Source organism: Gekko japonicus, unplaced genomic scaffold (assembly GCF_001447785.1).
Source record: "Gekko japonicus isolate JY-2015 unplaced genomic scaffold, Gekko_japonicus_V1.1 scaffold1344, whole genome shotgun sequence".
In the NCBI taxonomy this organism is placed as follows: domain Eukaryota; kingdom Metazoa; phylum Chordata; class Lepidosauria; order Squamata; family Gekkonidae; genus Gekko; species Gekko japonicus.
This window is the reverse complement of record NW_015164226.1, coordinates 107578-131831: the sequence shown is the minus strand read 5'-3', so window position 1 is coordinate 131831 and position 24254 is coordinate 107578. Positions and strand designations below refer to the sequence as shown.

Below are 24254 nucleotides of genomic sequence, written 5' to 3'. Positions count from 1 at the left end.
GGGGGGGGGGGTAGGTTGCTAGATCCAGGTTGGGAAATTCCTGGAGAATTGGGGATGTAGCCTGGGGAGGACAAGGACCTCAGGGAGGTACAGTGCCATAACGTCCATACTCCAAAGCATCCATTTTCTCCAGGAGAACTGACCTCTTTAGTCTGGAGACAAGCTGTAACTCCAGGAGATCCCCTGTTCCCACCTGGAGGCTGGCATCCCTAATTTTAAGTCCACAGTATTGCTCCTTCTCCCTGTTTCTCTGCCTTGCAGTCACACACTACTTCTTTTGTTCTGCCTTGGACAGGAAACACGATGAGCCTTTTGGAGGTATTAAATTTATACCGGATGATGCTAGCAGTAAGTCCAGTAATGTTACAGTGTAAAATTGTGCAGAGTTACTCCAGTCAACACCCATTGATTTCAATAAACTTAGACTGGCTTGACTCTGCATAGAATTACATTGACCATGTGAGAATGTGTTCAGTCCTTACGGTCTGAATCTAGGACACAATTGCTGGAAATAGAGTTGCCAACTCTGGCTTCGGGAATCCCTGGAGATCTGGAGGCAGTGTCTGGGGAAAGAAAAGATCTCAATGGGGATGTAATGGCACAGAGTCCTCCCTTCAGAACTGCCCATTCTTCTCCAGGAGAACCGATCTTTGTGGCCTTAAGATAGTTGTAATTCCAAGAGAACGCCAGTAGGCCAGAAGGTGAGGAAAAGGGAACAAAGACAGAGAGTGGATGGAAAGGAAGCATGGGCAGGAGCTGCAGCAATGAGGACTTTCACATGTTGATTTTAAATACAGCCAGTCAAATCTTGGCCTATAGGCCTCGCAAGTTATTCTTACCTGAGATGAATCTGCCTTGGCTATTTCTGTGGTGGTGGCTAGTATGCTACAAAGGCCAGGTCCATTTTCTTCAACAAGAAGGTAGGCCAGCAGAAGGAAAACATGGACAGGGACTTCAGTTGTAATAGGTGGCATTGATTTAACAGAAGACAACCAGTCAGACACAGAAGATTTCTCTTTCATAAGCACAAGGATCCTCCACATGGTATGCAAAGAGCCATAAGTACTGGTTATGGGAAAGAAATGCATACAGGAGATCTGTGAAAAAGGGAAAGACATATCAGAAGTAAATCTTAGCTTCTCAGCCACCCAACAGTCATATACGGGCCTCTGATTTCAAACAAAAAAATTAAAATTAAATTGTTTCTCAGTAATTTAGCTAAACAGCACAAGAGCAACAACCTGACACCATCTCATTACAATGAAAGCTTTCTTCTTCAAATAGATTTCTGACACTGCTGTTGACAATTATAGCTTTGTTTTTCTGAAGTGAAGGATACAATTATACTTATATTACAACCTTCTTTATTTCCTAAATGCCAATCATTGTAAGAAGGTCTAGAGTTCTGCTGGCAAAATTATCCCTGGTTTCAAAGCTTCAGGCAATTTGGGGTCTCTGCTATGCTAGAATTATATGAATGCCCGAGTGTGGAGAATGATCCTCCTGTCCTGCTTGTGTAAACAGGATCCTTTGAAAAACAGGCCACCAGAACTACTAATAAAGTTAAGGTTGCCAGGTCCCCCCAGGGGGCGGGGAAACCCCCGCTCAATAGGCCCGTTCCCAGCCGGCCCGAATTGGGCCGCCGGGGGGGAACCCCGCCCCCAAAGTGTGAGACGTGCACGGCGTAAAGACATCACCCAGAAGTGACATCTTCACGTCGGGCATGTTGCAGGGGGACGCTCTATCATTCGAGGGAAACCTCTATGGGAAAGAAGACTCCCGGGGAGCTCCGGGACTTCCCCCGCTAAATCGTGAGTAACACTTGGCAACCCTAAACGAAGTACATTTTTGATCTGCAAACCACTCCACTGTTACCCACACATTTATGTACAAGCCGCTCCCAAATTGGGCAAATTACTCCCTTCTGGACATTTCAGCTCAGGAAAATTGCTCCGGGGAGAAGGCAGCAGCCCCTTCTCCCTCCACAGTGCAGTCCTGAGTTGAATCAGGCCCCTGCGAGACCTTTACAATGCCACTCCCTAAAGCTTCTACGCAACTGTGGGAAAACTCATTAGAAAACATAACGTGTAGATTGATCCTAACACTCTAACCCAGGAGACCCCAACCTTTTTGAGCCCGCAGACACCTTTGGAATTTTGAGAGGGAATAATAAGCACCATTCCAAAATGGCCACCGCAGATGCTAAACCCCAAATGGCTGCCACACGAGGGAGAGCTAAACACAATACCTCCCTCCTTGCTTTGCAAGAGAATCACAGAAGGGGAATAAAAAGAAGTTAAGCCAAAGGGGAAAGGTGGGGGAGAAAGAAGGAAGAATAAAAGAACTTGAAAGGGAAATTGAGCCACACACTGACAAAGGAAAATGCTGGTGTTTACCAATTTCACTGGTCCTAAGTGGCAAAAAAAACCCCTTCTTTTGAATGAAAGCAGACAATAACAAGCCCTGCATTACCTTCTGAAAAGCTCAGTGGGTGCCAGGGGAAGTACAGACAGGCACCACGGCCCCTACAGATACCACACTGGGCCCACAGACCCCTCCTCCAACCATTACAACACACTGGCTTTCAAAGAGGGAAGGAGCAACAAGACGGCATAGACAGATATGGGGAATGAGAAAGGAGTGACCAGCCTGCCAGCAGCCTCTTCCTGCTTCCTTCTCCAGGGATTGCTTGAAAATTCCATCCAAGGAACCTCAAGCAGGCCAGGACAACATCACTGAGGGAGCATATGATTTGGGCCTTCATTAGCATCAGGAGACAGTTTTGCTCCCAAGTTTCAAGTCTGCCAAGAGGATTTAGAACAAGCAACCACAGCCATTCTACAGAATGGCACGCACCCGTTTTAATTACATTGCTCAATGTAATGTAAATTCATTCTGGATAATGGGAAGTATAATGCTCCTGTACTTTAAATGACCTTTTAAAAAGCCATTTCATGTAGAAGAATATTTTAAGCGGTTACCCCCCCTGTTTATCGCTTCCAATTATTGCACGCGGAAAATTAAGATCCAGCCACCTGCAAAGTTGCCACTTTGACGGATGGTATTGCTTAGAGGTAAATGGCTCCCCTTCACAGCTCCCAGAGGGCTCCCATTGCCTTCTAGTGTTTTCATTCTGCTATCCATTGTGTGAATACAGAAGAGTGTGAAGGCTTTAAGGAGCCGTTTTGCAGGAATCCAATGCTACCTAACAAACAACTGTCTTTCCATGCTACTGAAGATGTTGAAATAAAACTTGGTTCTTAAACGTTTGTAAAATGATATCTTCAGTGGACTAGCTGTCAAAAATAACAACCTCCATTTGTGCGGTCCTCCAAGCTACCGTACTATGTGCTACACTAATAAACGTTCACTATATTCTAAGGCAGCATCCATTGTCACTGGGCTATAGCAATCATTCCCAGCTGACTTTTCCTGGGTAGACAAGACAGCCCATTTGTGAATTACTGCTACGGTGTAACAATAGCATACATATCCAAAAACATGTGAATGCAACATGGTACAGTCAGCCAGAAGGCAGGCCATGATCCATTGGCTTGTTTTGGATTCTAATAGCTGCTGTTGCAGAAACTGTTCCAAAGAATTCTGGACTAGGTGGATCTTGGCCTAATCCACCAAGGAACTTCTTCTGTTCTTAAAACAAAAAGCACAGGATCATACAACACAGATCTTAATAAAGATCCTGATTATGCACTGTTTCATAATCAAACATCAGGGATTCTACTAAAAAAATATAGGCCATGCAAGTCTGAATTCCACCCACCTATATTCTATGGGACAAGTATTTTGAACAGGGAGAATCTGAAATCATAAAGAACTAGCCTGGGCAATGTTTAAGAGTTAGTAATACTTTTTTCCAGTGCCCCATTTTTATTGCTGTAAGTCTGAAATGGGGGGAGAGAATAGATCCAAGCACCAGAATCCCATCTTTAAAAAACCAACAAAAACTAATCATAATTGCAAGATCGAATTCGTGAAAATTCAGAGCTAAATTCATGAGATGTGGACTGATCCACAGTCAAATCTCAAAAAGACGAAGCCCGCATGGTAATGGAATTTATTCTTTGTTTGCCTGAAGCTGTCTAAACTTAAAGATTGCTATCTGGAATGTGGATTTTAAACACATGCACCTTGGAGAAAAGTCCCATTGACTTCAATTGGTTATTATTTCTAAATGACTAAGCTAAAGCTTGGATCTGCAGTACTACTGCCTGACCCTATGTAGATTTAGCTGGAAGTAAGCTTCACTGGACTCCACTGGGAACGGCTTCCAAAAGGCTGCAATCTTATGCATACTTCCAATTAAGTAAGTCCTAAACAAAGTGGGACTTACTTCTGAATACACACACATAGGAATGGCTATGCATCATCTGAGTACAGTTATTTTCCTTTAAATATAAGAAACGTTTTTTATTCACTGATGTCCAAGGATTTGTATTATATGAGCAACTATAGAGATTCTGGAGAAATATAGATTTCAAAATCACAAAGTCGCTGATGAAATAAAGTGTCACACCCCAAGGTCACGCCCCGAAGGATTCCACCTTCCACTGTTCTGCTCTCCACACTAGGATGCTCTACAGACTTCATACCAGGGGAGGGGAGGGTGTTTGGCTCACCCCTATCTTCCTTCTCCCTCACGGGTGGACCTCCAGTCTCCAACCCAGGCTTCCTAGCTAAACTTCCCCGGTCTGCGCTCAAAGCCTCCTTTTATACCTCCTCTCCCCGGCAGGTGCTCCTCCTCCTTTCTCTGCCCATGGCCCCTTCTCCTGCCCATCAACATCTGTTGTGAGCCATTGATTCCCTGGGCCATTGACCTGGGCTACTGCCCCCTTGCCTACTTCACAGTGTGTGCCAGACCCACCCCCCTGCAAAGGCCACCCGCTGGATGGGCATTGGCCCATCTCCGTGCCTGTCAAGGCCGGATTGACTTCCACCTGCTCCTCCTGAGGCCGGGCTGCAGCTGGGGCTCCCAATGGCATCCAGAGGTCACACCAGCCCAGATGGAACTGCTGCGCTGTGCCCACCGCTCATGCCACAGTGGTGGTGGCATCTCCCTCATCCAGGCTCCCAGCGCTGGCTTGCTCTGTGATGGGGCTGTGTTGGACCCAGCTCTCGCCATAGCTGGTGTGCTTATGCCCCGCTGGCAACCCAGCTGGCCCCTGGAGGCTGCTGCTGCCAGCACTCAGCTGATAAATGGGTAAGTCCAGGGCCCAGAGCAGCTGTAGGGGCCCCTCCCAGGCCTGGGACACCGGGCTGCATGGTTGCAGAGCAGGCCAGTATTCCCAGGCCCAGACATAAAGATAAACTAATTCTGGCATATACGTGGAAAACTGAAATTATTCCCTACTATAGTCTGAATATTTTATTATCCCCCAAACTCTAATCTTAGGAGTCTCTCTGGTATATTTAATTACATGTTGATGTCTTTGTCCTTTTGGCCAAATTAGAACTAGAAGATAGCTCTCTAAACAGAAGTAGCTATTCAGTGTTGTTACTATTATTATACCTTTGCTATTCATAATTATTAAGAGCAAAATTGCTCTCAGTAAGTGGCAACACTTACTGTAAGTGACAGCGCTTACAGCAATTTATAATGAGGTAGATTTTGTGCCCATGACAAAGCTAGAGTAATAAAATCCCCATCACAACCAGATTACTGGTGGCATCTGTGGAGCTGGAATGAGGAGAAAGGTAAAGACTTTCTCAATGATCCTAGAGATGTCATATTAGATCACTAGCATCATCCATATGTTGCTGTTGTGGGACTGAAGGCTGCTTCACACATTACACAATGAAAAATCCATGTTTGTCACTCATCTAAGAGCTATGAGTAATTCCTGGTCTCTTACAAATGTACCTGCATGATATAAGCAAATGTTTGAAAACACACATCACATTCCCATGTTAACATTAGAAATATGGTTTTCTAATGCCCTTGCTGCACAGCTAAAAGATATTGTGTGAAGTGGCTCTGAAAAGCAGAGGGTTACTTACCAAAGTCCACAAAGAATTCACAGTAAATGCAAGAAATGAACCACAACTCTCAGGGCAATCCTAAATAGATGTGATTTCAATGGACTTAGAAGGGTACAAACTCCACTTACAATTGCACCATCAGTCTCATAGCCATTATTTAGCACTATGCTGTGCTCATTTTGGTGGGAGTGAAGCATTTCAATAAAAGAACAACATATAAACCAGATCAACTGCTAGTACACATCCTGACATCCTAGCATCTTGGTCTGTCACCTTATCCTATAAACTGTTTCCGCTCTTCTCAGTTTGTATACCCATTCTTATTTTTACAGTGTTAATAAGTCGGGAAAGGCGGGAAGAGAGAGAAGAGAGCATGTTTCATGTTTAACATGAAGCGATTTGCTGTTGTGAAAGACACATTATACCCATCAACAGGAAAAAAAAATGAATGAGAAGCATTACCGATTTCTTTTTCCCTTTCAGTTCTCCATGCTGTACAATTTCTAGAAGATTTATGGCCAACTGCTTCCTAGAGGTGCCACTGTCTTCCTCAGACATGGAATCGTCTACTGCTGTGGAAGATAAGATCTGCAGGGCAGGCATCACCAGAGTGAGTGAGGCAGTAAGAGTCATCTCAGTTTCAGAACAGGAAAGGAGCTTGATGCCTAGTTGAACAAGAAGAAAACAGTCACTGGAATGTACCCATTCTCTATGCTCCAAATATCCATGCACTGTGGGGGGGGAAGCAATTGTCCAAAATCAATCGCAAATCAAAATTTGCTTCCATTCGGGGCTCAAGGTGGCCCCTGAACAGAACCCTGAGCAGAACCAAGCCAAAAGGCCCCCACCCGAACTGAGCCAGTCCAGCAAGTTCGGTTCCCCCTTTCTCCCAGCCATGGCAAGCCGCAGCTGGGGAAAAGAGGGATATCACCCAGGAAGCTGCCAGCCATTTAACCCATCCGTTTCACTTCCCCCCACTTTGAAGCCGTGTGCACATACAGATTTGGATCATTGGATTGTTCATGGTTTGCACTCACGTATACCAAGGCTGTAGGTGCATGGGAAATGTTCACAGAAAATGGTGACAACACATATTGGAAGGACTGCAGGTAGCTTGCTCCCCTTACACACAGTTGGTATGCTCTCAACATGCATGCTTATAACTTCTGAAAAGGACTTACTTACTACTTGTAACATCAAACAGACCACAGAATTAATAATATTTTGTTGTCATCCAAACATTCCAGTTAGAAGCATGCAAACATCTTGCAATGGGGGTTTCTGTGAGAAAACCTTACCTAAACTTAAAATGGGCTTCTGCTGACAAGCTGGAGCTTGTAGAAGCAGCACGCCTAATCCAATTAGTATCAGCTCATATGGAAAGCCCTAAAAACACACACACAAAAGGTAAGACATCCAAGTTAAAATCTTGCCAACCGAACAATCTGTGGAAATAGATGCTGTACACCCCACCCTTATTTTCCAAAATATAAAATGTTTAATATAAAATATACGCCCAAACTTGTTCTCTAAAATAACTTGGGGCTCTTTCCAATATTACTTAGCAGCTCTACCCTGCACTGCTTGGAAACATTGGACATCCAAGGTCACATGGGACAAGCTGTCAATCTCATGCCAACTTGAAAAGGCCTAAAAACCCTGGGCAACACTGTCATGGGAAGGAACTGCATCTTGAATTTCTGTCCCTGAAAGCCAAGGACGACCACACCAGGACTTACATTATATCCAGGAGAGCTACCAGCAGCTTCTTTGCTACCATTACTAGAATAATGAGTCAGGCAGATTCCTGCTTTCCCTGATTTTTAGCTACAGCAGCTCTTTCTAATCTCATTACAGCCATGGAGCAACAGCAAAAGGACCATTTCAGGACCACTTTGGGGTGGAGCTGTGTGGAGGTACGGCTGAATATTCTCTCGTATTTATAAAGCGTCCCTGTATGGACAGATCTAGCATGTCAAAGAAGACACTAGAACCTTTTGATGCTAGCATTTCTCAAGTAGGAAGTCTTTGATATAAGAGTATCCCATCATGCAGTCTTCTGCCCGCATTTTTAAGTTATTACATAGTTGAAGGACTTTGGGAATTAGTAAGTGTCCCACAAGCAGTGGTGGTCTTAGTCATTCTGTGGCCCTGGGGTCCAGGACAGAGCCCTAGAGTCACTGCACCCCAGAGCCACTCAGGTCCCAAGCAAGGGGCAGGCCTTTTGCCAGCTGCTGAGGGGGTGGGCGCATGCAGCTGCCTCGGCACCAGCAGCCCGAGCCCTGGAGCAAGTGGGTGTGTGTGGTGGCAGGAGTCTGCTCTCACTGTTCTTTCCCCCTCTATCAGGGAAGGCATAGCTGTGAGCAACTGGGACTCTGTCCAGCCCCAGGTGGCTGCCCCAGAAGCTCTGTGATTAAGACCGCCCCCTGCCCACAAGCTCCCACTGAATGAGAGACCATAATTAATCTGTCCTTTTAACAGACATTTGCCATCTTCATGAATCCAGATAGCTGAGCCAAACATTAAGTCATAGCTCCCAAAATAAGCAACCAGCCATAGAAAGCTCCTGGCATTCTAGTAGGCCTGTGTCTCCTCAGATGTATTCTAACTGTGGTTTGACATTACTCTGGTGTTTTCCAGACCATGTACGCCTTCAGGTAAAACGAGCTTTGGAACATGCTGTTTTAACTGTTTGATGATCTTTTAAAAAGTTGTGCTGCAGAGCCTACCTCTTTCAAGAGCTCAACATTTTCTTCCATTAAGCAAATCAAAGATGAACATTCCCCTGTGATATGTAGGCAAATCTCACAGAAGCACAAAAGCTGCAAGCACAGCTGGTGTAACTGGACGCTCCAAAAAACAGGGTAGCGCAGCAGACTCCGGAACAACTCCTCCAGAAAAAGCAAGGTTTCTGTGATTTGGGGAAGGTCCTTAATCTGGAGAAGGGAAAGCAGCAAGACTGAGAGCTAGCATGCACACAGACATTCACCGTCTGAGGAAGGCAACATCACCTGGCATGTGCCAATGAACCACCACTGATCGAACATCTCAGAGACCGAATGATACGCCATTCAGATATTCGGCCGCAAATCATCAAGCGATTTGCCACATGCGCAAAACAGGTCTTAATTTCAATTCAGTAGTATTACAAAAAAGTGAAGAAGTGAAATGCAACTACATTGGCAGCCAATCTTAAAAAGGATGCCTTGACAGAAACGCTAATCCCTTCTCCCCTTCCACCCTTTAAATAATTGCTATTGCAGACATAATTATGATAACATGGTTCTTCTTCAAACTGAAGAAAGTTATTCAAATTCCTAGAGAGAGAGAAAAAGCCAGATCATCAGACGAAGGACCATGGCTTATCATGCTTTGCCCTGAGACAGTCCCCGAATTAATCCCTGGCATATCCATTTTTAAAGGTCAGGGAGTAAGGCCAAGAAACGTCTTTTTTCTGTCCAAGACCCTGGAGAGCTATTGCCAATCAGAACAGACAATACTAAACAAGACAGACCAATTTTCTGAGTCTATTCATATCTTCGCTTGGCAGAGGACTGGTCCTTACATATATTCTGGCTCTGTAACTGGCATTTCCAGGAGCTGAAAGAGCCACAAAAATTGGGAGAGGAACAATTCTTCATGAGAGAACTGTCTCCAGTGGTTAGAGGATGAGCAGCCAGATATGAGAAATGATGACAGAAGAAGCATTCAGACAGCAGAGACCTGCTGCTCAAATGCACAGCAAACATACAGTGGAGTTTATAGGGATACTCTATGTGTGGTGGCTATGGGGGGGGACTCTGAGGCAACTGCCCACTAGACTGAAGAACGTCCAGTCTCCCACTCTGGCTTCTCCTATAGATTCTTTAGACCCCAACTGCACACAATCAGATAAAAGGGGGGTGGGGTCACACAAGTTTTGAATTAAAGGATTGATACTGTGCAGGCTACGTGCTCCCTATTAAGGTCTCTTATTTGAAAACATGCTATACCAAGGCTGTAATTATTTATGAGGTGAAATTAAATCACTTTTTCCTAGATATCTGAGTGGATAGACAAGACACAGATGGAGAGGAACAATAAAGGTTTATTTAACAGAAAATAAAGTATTTCATAGGATAAACGTTACATGCAGATGGCTTCAATATATAAAGTAAAACTGGTTACAAACTTTTCCCCAATGAGTATAACTACTTTGTAGCTGAGCCTCAACTGAGGTGAATAAATTCTGAAGGGAGATTTCATTTCTCTTTCTCCAGACAGGTTACCTCAGTTTACAAAGTTTCATTGGAACCTATTAACAGACAGGATCTTCTCCAGCTTCAAGGTTGCTCTTTTAACATACGGAGCTCCTATCCACAGATCCCGTTTATGTAAGATAGTGCCATACCCTTAAAAAAAAAACTGGCTAAACTGATGCTCTTACCCAGAGCCACCTGAGAAAAAAGGTTTTTCTTCCCCCTTTCCTTAACTGAAGCTGGCTTACCTCCTCCCGTCCAGTGAAGTTCCACGGGGTCTGATTGGCGGACAATCACTTGGATTTGCATGAGGCGAAAATCACAAGGATTGGTTCAGAGCCCTGGAGGACAGGAAGAACTCTTGGCAATGATTGCCACACCATGGCCCCGGTCACACGGGCCGTATATCGCGGGGGGGGGGAGGCGTGGCTAATTGCCCCGGCGCAGTTTGATCCACGATTACGCAATCAGATGCGCCGGTGGCACACCACCGGTCCTTCCCTTGGCGTCGACGGGTAAACTAGGGACCGGAGGGAAATGCCGCGTGCCAGCGCGATCACACCACGGGCGTCTGGAGGCAGCCCGTGGCAAGCGTTTACCTCCAAGGTACTAGTTTTTTAACGCGCATTGTCGACGGTAAGCCACGGGTGCGCTCCACTTCCCAGATGTTGGGGTGTGATCGCGCCCGGATAATCCGCCCACCATCCTTGCCTCTCCCGCAGCAACTTTGCCGTGTAACCGGGGCCCATGTAACTCCAAAGCCACATCTGGAGATAAGGCATTTCTTCTCTGGTAGTGCTTGCCCTGACAGAACAGTGGTGACCACAGAAATATGTGGCTTGCACCTCCCACACAAGATGTTCATCTCAGATCTCCTTTTTACAGCATTATAGAAAAAGATTTGGCAGATGTGGCTTGGCATGTCATGGCGCTGCAAGCATTATAACAAACCACATCTACTATAATTTCCTCTTCCACAGAAGCCCCATCTTCCTTTGCTTCTGATCACCTTCTTTCAGTTTACTTTACACCTTGGCAAGTGGTAGTGATTTTGCAATCTGTCACTAGGGAAGATTAAACTACCAATGCCCTCTGGTAGGCCTTGGAATACATGCTCTCTAGGGCCAAATTTATACATGTATGAGAAAGAGGTGGTAAAATGGACTGCATCAAGCCAGACTATAGGCGGAAGTTCACATTTCAGAATGTTGGCCTCTGTTAACAACTTCCAGCACAGCAGGCAAAGAAAGAAGCACGTGCTATGCTGTGCTGGTCTTTGATGTGCACGGAGGGCTGTTTGTCTGGTTTTTTACATACAAAGCAACATCCAAAATGGCAATTCACTACATGCAGATTTGCTGGGTTGCATATAGTCCATTCTTCCTCTTCAACCTCCTTCGTGTTATCAGCCAACCCTAGATCTGCTCAAGACTGGAAGATGCCCTGTCATCTCAGAGTAGAATACATACACTAGTTGTTGTAGATTTTCCAGGCTGTATGGCCGTGGTCTTGGCATTGTAGTACCTGACGTTTCGCCAGCAGCTGTGACTGGCATCCTCAGAGGTATAATACAGAGAGTTCTCCATATTTGTGTGTTATACCTCTGAGGATGCCAGTCACAGCTGCTGGCGAAGCGTCAGGTACCACAATGCCAAGACCACGGCCATACAGCCCGGAAAATCTACAACAACTAATGAACTCCGGCCACGAAAGCCTTCGACAACATATAGAATACACACAGTTAGACACGTTTCTTCTTTCTCTTCTGTTCCCACTTGCTACTGTTCTAACAAAAGCACTTTTAGTGAACATATTTGCAGAAAGGCAAATGAGTCTCACCTGATAATATGGAACCAAATCACAAAAGAGTTGAAGAAGATGGCATTCAAGGACAGAGGGGTTTTCCTTGTCCCGAGGACCACATGGCTGAAGTAAGACCTGAAGTAGGCCCATCCGTAATTCAGCATGCTCCTGTACTTGGCAGGGCTCACAGTACAGGTATCTTAGAAAGGGTCTCATTATAAGGACACATGAACTTTCTGTGCTGTGGGCAAAGAAAAGAAATTGAGGAGATCACACAAAAGGAAAAAAACAAAGTTGAGTGGCAGCACTTGTCATGGCTTCCAGGGCAGCAAACAAGAAGCATTCGTTTGGTGTAGTGGTTAAGTGCGCGGACTCTAATCTGGGAGAACCGGGTTTGATTCCCCACTCGTCCACTTGCACCTGGCTGGATGACCTTGGGCAAGCCGTAGTTCTGATAAGAGCTGTTCTTGAAAAAAAGAGCAGTTTCTGTCAGAGCTCTCTCAGTGTCTGTTGTGGGGAGGGGAAGGGAAAGGAGTTTGTAAGCCGCTCTGAGACACCTTTGGGTAGTGAAGGGCGGGGTATAAATCCGATTTCTTCTTCTTCTCTTCTTCGTCAGGGCATCCATAGTTTTCAATGTCATTATAAGAACTTTAGAAAAATACAAAAAAAGTATACTGAGATGGGGCACTGCACACCTGTTATGTGAAATATATACATTTTTGACAATTTTATGCAAGTTTGCAGAGCTGAACCAACAGGAGGGAAGGGGGAGACACAAGGCGTATTTGAGGTGACCTGCCTTATTATTATTAAGAAGCGTACTTTTACCTCTAGTGTGGCTGTGTGTTAAATTTTATGTGTCATCTTTTTGATAAGTGGTAAAATGCTGTTTTTAACACAAGCAAGTAAACAGCCCACGAACAAAGGCTGAGGACAATGAATGACAGCAGGATTCAAGGATGCCAGGGTCAGACTCTGAGGAGGCTCCCTGTATCTGGAAAAGTTAAAAAGGGAAGGATTTCTCTAGTTTTGCTTTTACCCACCACAGGGCTGCAATGACCAGAGAAGTCACACCTGGCATACATTAGTTATATATGAAGAAGAATTGTTTTTTTACACTGCCCTAAGGAGTCTCAAAATGGCTTACAATCACCTTCCCTTCCTCTCCCCACAACAGATACCTTGTGAGGTAAGTGAGGCTGAGAGAGTTCTGAGAGAAGCCTAGCAGGCTTCATGCAGAGGAGTGGAGAATCAAACCTGGCTCTCCAGATTAGAATCCACCGCTCTTAACCACCATATCATGGCCTAGATAATGAGCATACAGGCTACGAGGTACTAGTTTTTCTACCTTTCAGGACACTGTCGAAAAAATGCTGTCATCTGCTGCAGGAGAAGTGGCCAGCAGTCAGGTCTGTTTTCAAGTACGGTGATCAGGGGATGAGGAGAATTCCTGGAACCAGTAAATAAAAGTAAAAAATTAATAAAATTATAATAAAATAAATAACATAATTAAAAAATAATAATAATTTTTAAAAATACCCTGAAACATACAAAGTTGATCATCCAAGGGATACATGCAACTGAACAGAATGGATCAAAACTGAGGCCCATGACTTTTCTGAAGAAGCCTTTATGCTTTTTAAGCTTTAACTCTGCAGGCATCTACTTGGGCTGGCTCACGTTTTTCCTAATTTGTGATTTATCTTCTCTGTGCTTCAAATATCATGATTTTTAATAGCAGCCAAGCATCTTACAGCTTTAACTTTCGTGATCCCTTTCAATTTTTTATTAAGTTTCTTTATTTGTGAGGTTTCCTCTTTGAAAACCAAACGTAAGCATGCTGGATTCTCGAGGCAACTTTTTTACTCACACGTACATTGGGTCTGCTAGCGCTGTGATCACTATTCCCAACTGATTCATCTTGTACCTGGTCCTAAGCAGGACTCAGAGTTGCCTGCCTAATCATCAGTTCCATGACTTATCTGTTCCAAGGCACATTAGTTCATTTATGCTCTGCCCTGACAGCTTTGCTCATTTCAGCAAGGCCTTCTGCAGGTACCATCCTGCAAATGGGCAAAATGAATAACAGCCCATACTTGTGCACTCTCTGTCGTGGCCCCACCTTACAGAATGGCCTGCCTGGGGGGGGGGCTTTGGAAGGCTCCCACTCTCCTGGCTTTGTCCAAAACAGAATTATTCAAGAAGGCTTTTCTGCACAGGTAAATAGTACTGTACTGTAATGAAATGTTCAAAAAGTTGCATTTGTAAAGGAATAAGGACTGTGGGGTTTTTTTTACTGTATACTACTATACTACTGCCTAGCACTGTAAGTATATTTCAGCTAAGTAGCTTCTGCACCATTGGACATGTCATGTTTAAATGCTTATGCTTTGTTTAACGTTTGTTTCAGCTCTGTTGTAGATTTCTGTTTGTTTTCAGATTTCTGTAGCCCAAATCCTATTGCACTGTCCACTGGATGACCTGTCCAACTGACTGTATTTGACCTATACTATGTGATTTGCCTTGAGTCTCAGCCAGAAAAGCGGACTATAAACAAGATAAGTAGAAAAATAAATAAAAATAAATGCAAGGTATGTGAAGTCACCTATCATTACTAGGCTTTTTCCTATGTCTGCCTCCCCAGTTTTTCTCCCTTTCTCTATATCACTTCAAAGATTTAGTCAGTAGTACGTCTCCCAATACCATTGTTTCTCAGACCTGGTATTGCCTTCATGGAGCTTATTAATTTCATGTTCCCCAGTTCACTAGACTTCACTAACATACAGAGCAACAACCCAGATACACTCTTTTGACTTCCTATAGAAATTATACACGGGGGCTACTGTACTCTGTACCCAGTCTGCTCAGTACTGAGTACACCAAGAACTTCAGTTTCCCAGAAGTGGCTTGAAGGCCTCTAGCATTACCACATACACACTTCTATTTAAAGCCAGTGTGGTGTAGTGGTTGGTACTGGATTAGAATTTGGGAGACCCGGGTTCAAAACTCCGCTTAGTTCACAAGGTGACCTTGTACTAACCACAGTCTCTCAGCCTAACCTATTTTATAGAGTTGTTAGATCAAGATGGGTAGCCGTGTTGGTCTGTCTGTAGCACTAGAAAAGAGCAAGAGTCCAGTAGCACCTTCAAGACTAACCAAATTTGTGGCAGGGTGTGAGATTTTGTGAGTCACTACTCGTTTCCTCAGATACCAAAGAATCTGAAGAAGTGAGAAGTGACTTATGAAAGTTGACACCCTGCCACAAATTTTGTAGTCTTTAAGGTACTACTGGACTCTTGCCCTTTTCTACTGTTACAGGGTTGTTGTGAGGATAAAATGGAGAGGAAAATTATGTAAGCTGCTTTAGATCTCCACCAGGGAGAAAGGTAGGGTATCAATGAAGTTAATAAATAATATTTTGTGTTCTTTTTATGCAGAGCTCTCCTAAGCAGAGTTACATTCTTCTAAGTCACATTTAAGTCAGTGAACTTAAAAGGGAGTAACTCTGCTTAGGATGGCAACGCTAATCCTTGTATGCACATTGTCCCCCAAGCCCTTTTGGTCCACAGCAACAATCCTCATTTCCTTCTGTATGTTTTACCCTATTCTCATTTAGAAGGCCTGGGACATTTACCCCATCATCCCTTGGGATTAGTCACCTTGGAAGTATATGCTCCCCAATTCCTGTCAGCTTTCTTCTACGATCAGTTTGAAAAGCTGCTGAGACCTTTTTAATATTAGGCAACAGCAGCTTGGTTCTGCTGCAGTTCAAGTGAAGCCACCTGACTTTCTTGCACAAAGCATGACTTATCCCAAAATGGACAACAAATATAAACCCTTCTCCTTACACCATAGTTTCATCTATACATCGAGATCTCTCAGACTGACCTGCCAGTCTGTATGTACTGTGTTTCCCCAAAAATAAGACACTGTCTTATATTTATTTTTTCTTATACCACAAATGCATAGAAATCCTGCTAGGGCTTATTTTGGGGGTAGGTCATTTTCAGGGAAACAGGGTAGTAGTAATATAAAGACACCCCAAATGAGTTAAAGAGCTGTAGATACTGATCAACAGCAAAACAATGTAATACTCCATGTTGGGGTTTTAGATTTACTAGTTTTAAATTGTAATGTTTTAAGGGTAACGTGTAAACCACCTTGAGCGACAAGGAAAAGCAAGGTATAAATATTTTAATAAATTAAATAAGCAGTTCTTATTATATCAGTGTTCCATAGCATGGGTTTGCCATATGCTTGTGCTCCATCTACACTCCACGGCAATGGTAAGTCCAATACTATAGTTGCATCAAGCTTGATACAGTAATCCAAGGCTTCTATTTCATTCGTTTGGTTAAGCACACATAGTAAACACCATGCTCTGATTCCAACTGTACCAACCTAACTCTCGTTGATATGACGTCAAGCTATTTGATCTGCATCTTTGAAAAATGAAATAACTCCAGCTTTATCCTGAAATATTTTCTGAAGTACTATTCGAAGTAGGGCAGTGATGCTTTCAGACTTTCAGATACTTAAGAGATCAGCCCAAAACACAAGCAGAATTCCAATGGAACCTCAAAAAACTTTAACATTCTCAACACTGTACCATCTAAGACGACTATGTCCTGCAACAAGACGGTGATGCAGCCCGATTACTCCTTCAAAATAAAATAACACCACATGGAAAGCCAATTTAATATAGTCCATAATAGTACTTTAATATTCCCTGTGACCTTATTAAGATGCCGGGTAACTGAGCACATTTCATTTTACTTAAGGAGTCATAAATGTCACCATTACCCGAATGAAAAAAGCTGATGGGCTTGTGGAGTGATTTCCCCCTCATATATATATATATACAGTCATCTGTGACAGCACTTATACACACACACACACACACACACACTTCAATGTCCTTTTGTTTTCTTTAGCAGACTGTCAGAAGAGACCAAACAGGCAAGCAAATTGCAAATATTAACCAGCCAAATGGGGGAAGGGAAGGGGCACTATAGCTGAGCGCGACCCAGTGAACTCAAAGGACACCGCTGTTCAGCTGACACCACATAGCTGCAGGGCTTTTCAAGATTTTTTAATATCCTCCTCTGCAAATACTCTGCGGCCGCCAAAGCCGGAGCCACATCCCCATACAGCTTGTTCCCAAAGGTGTTTCATTTCAGTGCAGCTGAGAAGTGGGATCCTGACTTCACCACTAAGACACGCACACTACAACGGAGTAGGGTGCCAGTCAAACAGGGCCCGCTGTTGTAATTATTATTATTAGTTCCATAGCCCATTCAACCACAGCAAAATGCTTCACAGTAATTATCACATTCACTGTAATCATCGCAGCACTACAATTACGTCAACAGGTAGCTCGACAGAAAAGGCTGCCTTGCATGCCAAGTTTGGACACAGAAGCTCTCCGCAGCCGTTTGAGCTGGCAGGTGCTTTCTGATCCCTACCCATGCTGAAATACTGTCCCTATTTTGTTTGGAGGTCAGAATCTGGAGACGTCGTCTTCAAATTTTCATTTATATACTGCTTTTCCTGCAAAGATCACAGCTTTTTACATACACACATGCTGCTATACAATAAAGATCCTAAAAAGGCAAAGGGCCAAAAATAAAACCTCATTCAACCAAAGGTGCAACTGCCTTACACCACTTTCTGAATTGTAGAGGTGAAGGTGCAGCCCTCATATCACTGGACAGCCCATTTCATAAAGATGGGGCTGCCACAGGAAGCATTCTCACCCAAACTGCTATAAATCTAACAAGACTCAGGCTTCAAAGGACAAAACCAAAACCTTGAATTGAACCATGAAACCAAATGGTAACCAATGCATCTAAACGCATACGGAGAGCCCTGCTGGATCAGACTGGGGATCCATCTAGTCCAGCACCCTGTCTCACCCAGTGGCCAACCAGTTCTCCTGAAGGGCCGGGGCCAGGGCTAGAGGCCAAGGCCTTTCCAATGCTGCCTCCTGGCATTTGTATTCAGAGGTTTACTGCCTCTGAATGTGAAGGTTACCTTTCTTCACTATAGCTAGTAGCCACTGATAGACCTATCCTCCATGAACCTGTCTATTCCCCTTTTAAAGTTGTCCATACCTGTGGCCATCACTATACCCGCTGCTAGCAAATTCCATATGTTAATCACTCATTGTGTAAAGAAACATTTCCTTTTGTCTGTCCTGAATCTACTGCCCATCAACTCCTGGTCTACTATCACTGTAATGTGGCTGATCTGGCCAACAATCATGCTGCTGCATTCAGTACCATTTTTTCCAAATAGTCTTCAAGGGCTGCCCCACATAAAGCACATAGCGATAATCTAACCTTGATGAGGATCAGTATAACCAGCTAGGCTATGATCAGCATGCACAATCTTCTGGTTCTAGAGTTCCAGATTTATGATGATAAATCTCAGAGGAGCATGTTTATTGTAATATCTGAAAGGTTATTATTACCTATGTGAAAATACAGCTTGGATTTTGCAAACTCAAATAAAATTTGTTTGGAGACACACAAAGCAGCTGTAACTAGCCATGGCTCACAAGGCCATGATTACATAATGCTTTTAGACATAAAAATGAATATAATAAATAATAAATTAATAATAACTTTAAGACATTTGTCAATCCACAGTGGAAATGTAAAGACTAAGCACTGATGGGTTGTTTTGGGATACCTTCCACTGTATGACCATATGAGCAGCATTATGACACATACAAAGATGTAGTTCAGTATAAAAGCTTTTCTGAGATAATTTTAGGCCATGAACCCATTAGAACGCCTATGTAAATAAGTGTTTACAGGGCCAATCCTCAGCATGTCAAGAGTCAGTGCTGAAATAGTCCCTAACAAAGAACATTCTGACAGAAGGCCAGAACAAAAGTGAATTATCTGCAGCCTTTAAGTCACCCCAACCCCTCTTATGTCTATAGGAGAACTACAATTTGATTTACATCATAAATTCAGCAACACAGCCAGATTGCTTTTCCTGTATGAGCAAACAATGTCAGCGGTCGCCAGGCACTTCCATGCATACAGCTGTGACCCCAGTTCTTTCAAATAACACAGCCCAGCCTTTTCACATAAGCATTTTTCTACCTGCCTTGAATTTTAATTCCACAGTTTGGTGATAAGCCAAGGGGGAAAGAAGATGACTAGACTGGATAAGAGAAACATGCTTTCAGATATCAGCACAAGTACCCAAGAGTCAGTGTGGTATAGCAGTTAGACCAGGACAATTATGCTCTCTCAGCCTAAACAAACTACCTGACAGGGTAGTTGTGAGGATAAAATAAGGGATGCGAGAACCATCTATGCTGCTCTGGACTCCTTTGGAGAATGGTAGGATAAAAATGAGAGATTCATCAAATATCTACTCTATTTTGGGAAGAATAATTTTTAAATTGTATATAGTACTAGGAATATTCTAAATAATGTCACATCCACTGTCTCAGTGATCCTTTCAATAGCCCCGTAAAGGTAGTATAGTTTTATTGTCCTCATGATGCAGATGGAAGACTAATAGTTTGCTTAAGGGTACCCCAGTGAAACTGTGACTAATTTGAACCAGCGACTTCCCACCTAATAGATAAAACTCTATGAATTTTATTATCCAAAATGAAGGAAATTAAAGGGGGGAAATAAACAGAGAGTGCTTTAGTACTTAGCAATCATTTGGCTGCTTGGAAACAATAGCTATCATTTTGCTATTCTGCCAAAATTCTGCTCCATTTACTTTTATTCCCCATACGCGGTTCCTAATTTCTTAGGCACAGCTGGTAGAACGCAGGCCAAGGAGAACAAATGTACAATATAATGCTACAGGTGGCTGAAATCATGTGCCCCATTCATGCTTACCTGCCTCATTTCCCACAAGCACTTGTTCAACCTTTGGCTCTACCAGATATCACACATGAACATAAGGCTTGCATAGGCCACAAACTGCGTATCTGATTCACTGGATGTGTGAAGGACATCATTTGTGAAGGTCAAGCCTATGCACACTGGATTCAATATCCACAGACCACATTCAAACATTATGCAGCTCTGTGGACTGGGGATGTAAAATTCCAGGTTCAGCCTGGAGATCTCCTGGAATTATACCTACTACATAGTTCAATTCCCCTAGAGAAAATGGCTGCTTTGGAGGTGGGACCCTATGGCATTACATCCCACTGAGGTCCCTCCCCTCCAAAAACCCCATCCAACCCAGGCTCTGCCCCCAAACCTCCAGGAATTACCCAACCCAGAGTTGGCATCTCTACTGGTCCCTAAAGGGGACTGCTCTCCATGATGAATGGTATCTATGTGGGGAGAAGATATAACTGGCCCTCTACAAACCTCCTATGGATAAGCAAGCTACACATATCCAGAAGTTTGAAATACTGGAAAACATGGAAAAGCTACACCAATTTTTTTTTATGGTACACAGCAGCCAAGGTTCTTTTTAAAGATTTTCCAAGAGGAGATGATCCAAGACCAGCACACAAGAGGCATCGGAACTTTAACCAGATTAAACAAAGTTTGAATCCAGTGACACCTTTAAAACCAACAAAGTTTTATTTAAAGTATAAGCTTACATGTGCTTCAGACCGACATAGCTACCCACCTGAATCATTAATCAGATTGGTTATCACACCAATACGGAGTCCATTCATGGACATTGTTATGGATTAATAATTATTGAATTAATTGTATAGAATTTAGAGCACTGTACAGAAGGCAAATCACAATTCAATGTCTTTTTTTTAAAAGCCCAACTTATATTTAGCAAAGCTGTAACTTGAGTGGTGGCTCAAGTGGTTAAGAAGCTGAACTGCAGGCTGTGGAAGGTCAGTAGTTTAGCAGTTTGAGACCCAGGTGCCGCATGCTGGAGTGAGCTCCCATCTCTAGTTCCAGCTCCTGCCAACCTAGCAGTTCGAAAGCAAGAAATTGCAAGTAGATAAATAGGTACCACTTCGGTGGGAAGGTAACAGCGTTCCGTGCGGCTTGGTGTTTAGTCATGCCGGCCACATGACCACAGAAACATCTTCGGACAGCGCTGGCTCTTCGGCTTTGAAACGGAGATGAGTACCGCAACCCTAGAGTCGGATTCGACTGGCTTTCGAGCAAGGGAACCTTTACCTTTACCTGATCAGTAGTTCAACTACTCTGCCCCTACGAAGGCTCAAGCAGAGGGTTTCAAAGGGTTTCTTGGCTTGGATTCAGACAGGTCATTCTTGGCAGTGGGGTACCACAGGGTTGGGGCAACCACTGACAACTCTTAACTGATTTTAACAATTTTATTATTATTATAATTATTATTAATAATAATAATAATAATTTCAATTTATATCCCACCTTGCTGGTGCAGCACTGGCTCAAGGCGGCTTACACAGTTAAAATGCAATAGAACCAATAAATGCAGTAAAAATTCACAATTAAAAGACAATTACATAAGGTCCTAATATATAGCATCCTTATATATATAAGCACCTTATATATAAAAGCAAGAAAACTATCAAACAAAGTCTCTCAGGAGATCTCTTTCATGACAAAGGCAGTATCATATGGGAAAGCAACGTTCCTGCGGGTCCACAGGACCCAAGCTACAAAGAGCAGGACAGCTTATCACCGACACCTTGAATTAAGTCCAGAAACAAACCCCCTCACGTTTACTGAATTTAATAAACTTAGAAGCCATCTTTATACCCATGTCTGGGTCCACAAAACCACTAGCAACCATTCAGTCCTTTATTGTCACGGTCATTTGACCGAACATATAATCAGTTTTACAGTTTACACTATAAACAACATTTATAGAATAGAATATGATTAATACAACTTAAACCTGGTTACGATACAATTTCCGTAGCCCAAATATCAACACACAGAATTTGGCTACTTAGTACGTAATCCTAGGGTTCTCATCACTAGCAACCAAAAACTATAGCAATAACTTTTAAAAACTCAAAATATAAAAAAAACAAAAATATAATTCCCCAAAACCTGAAGAAACAGGATGGTTTTCATCTTAAAAAAAAATTGAGAGCAATACAGATGACAGTTACCAGAATCCTGAGGACTAGCCCCAGCCTTTTATTTATTTCCTTCATTTATACCCTACTTCTCTCCCCAGTGGGGACCAAAAGTGGCTTACAACATTCTTGCCCCTTCATTTTACCCTAACATCCCGGTAAGGTGGGTTAGGCAGAGAGGGTGTGAGTGGGCCAAGGTCATCAAGGCTTTGCGCTAAGGTTGTCCCCTTCGTACCTGTAGCTCCTAAGAGAGAGGCTCATATCACACTTAATTCCAACTGTAGGATACAGTGAAATAAAGATGCAACTTTGTGCTTTCCAGCCTTTTAAAAAAAATTTACTGATGAGTTGTCCTTCATGGAAAAACAAACCAACACCCTTCATAGTCACCAGCTTTCCTTGTCTCAGGTGAAAACCTCTTTCAGCCAACGGAATATGGTGATCATTTCAGTTAAGCACCAAGGAACTTGCCTGGAAACTGAGATCATCCATTTTGTGTGGTCACAGAGTGTGTCTCCCTGTGGTTTCTTCCAAGTCCCTGGGAAATTTGAGTGACAACGCTCCCCCAACCCACACCCACCCCATTAAAAGCCAGTGCATACAAGACCTGGCAGCACTTCTGGAAAACATTCATTGTTCAAATTCAGTCTTTGGCAGGCTTCCAGAACAAGGGAGGCACAGAGTTTGGGGTAGTCAACTAAGAATGCTTGTGCACTCCTATGGGAGAAACAGGAACAGTAATTGTACCATGTTGACAGTACAGGCAATGATTGCAACAGGCAATAACAGAAGAGAGGATCTCCCCAACAGATATATGGTTCATGCTTTTTATTTCTCCCTTTAAGGCTGGGGGGAGTGGAAATGAAAACTACTACATTTCCTTGCATTATCCATTTGATTTGTAGCCTGTCTTTTCTTCAAGGAGTTCAGGGCAGCATACATGGCTCTTCCCTCCACCAGTTCACCTTCATACCAACCCTGCGAGGATGGGAGAGAGTAACTAGCCCGAGGTCTCCCAAAGAGTAAGGACTGAGTGGAGCCTTTTCTTTGGTTTACAATATCACTGCCAATTTGTTCAGCTGCTTGATGTAGGCAAAGAGACGACACCAGGCAGGATTTAATACGTGGGGCTTTATCCTTCTTACAGTCCCTGCTCTACTTTCGCCTCCATCTTTCCTTCCCCCGTTGTCCACTCCTCCTCTCTGTTTTGGTATTGAGGGGTTTCGTCTGCTCACAAACAGACTATGAACTCTCTAATGAGACAAGCTTCCGAAACATCAAAATACAAAAAAGGACCTTCAGGGCAGAGAGAGACTATCTGAATCCTGCTCTTCCATGCAGTAGTCCAACACTTTGACCACTGACTCGGGGAATTCTGGATCTAAAGGTATGCCTAAAGTGATTCCAGGAGCTTGTTCAGACACTGAACCAGTATTAGAGGAACATCCTAATTTAACTTGAATTGAAATTCAGGGGGGAAATGACTGTTTCCTAACTGGGGTTTTCTATGTTTTCTGCAATGCCCCACTCACTTTCTTAAAACACTTGGTGGACACCGAGAAAGGTACTGACAGATTTTTAAAAACACTGCTTTGGCAACAGCTACTGCCACAGCAGAAGGCTCTTCACAGTGTGACTAAAGGTCAGCTACAGCAGCCATGTTATAGCTGGCTCCACCTCTTGCAGCAGCCATTCTGTGGCTGTGCCTTCTACCCTGCGTCAAAATTCCAAATGTGCCCGCAAGCTCGAAAGGCTGGGGACCTCTGAACTAGGGTATTGTCTGGAACCAGAGTCCTCACATGCCTCCAGTTCCACCACCAAAGCACAGCTGATCAACAAGGACATACCCCTGCCAAGCAATGGCAGCCAATGAAGCTTGAGCCTCCAGATCAAAGGTGCAGGGGCAGCTGCAGGGCTCCACAGCAACCAATGGGCAAACCTAGATCCCTCTGAGACAGCTGCTACGGCAATTATTATTTTCATTTATAGTCCAACTCTCGCACCGTAACTCAAGGTGGATTAAAAGTATGATAAGCTTTTCAATCAATCAGGGCAGATTACAAAATGTGATAGCAGATTACAAAATATGATAACATTTGAAACTAACAGCAACAATTCCTGACAAGGCAAAATGATGCAGTTGGGCTGGGATTGTAAAACAAGGGGGGGAAACAAGAATACAT

The 24254-nt window shown here is 43.5% G+C and overlaps 1 protein-coding gene across 1 annotated transcript in view; it reads right to left on the bottom strand.

Moving 5' to 3' along the window:
• The window catches only part of FOCAD (focadhesin), a 175828-nt gene that overhangs the window by 141599 nt on the left and 9975 nt on the right, over positions 1-24254 (bottom strand). The window contains exons 6-11 of the mRNA XM_015408559.1: positions 13387-13488; positions 12075-12279; positions 8727-8933; positions 7296-7383; positions 6460-6662; positions 840-1097 (exon numbers count right to left, since the gene is read on the bottom strand). Coding sequence (XP_015264045.1) covers positions 840-1097; positions 6460-6662; positions 7296-7383; positions 8727-8933; positions 12075-12279; positions 13387-13488 — 1063 coding nt within the window. The remainder of the gene's footprint in view (positions 1-839; positions 1098-6459; positions 6663-7295; positions 7384-8726; positions 8934-12074; positions 12280-13386; positions 13489-24254) is intronic.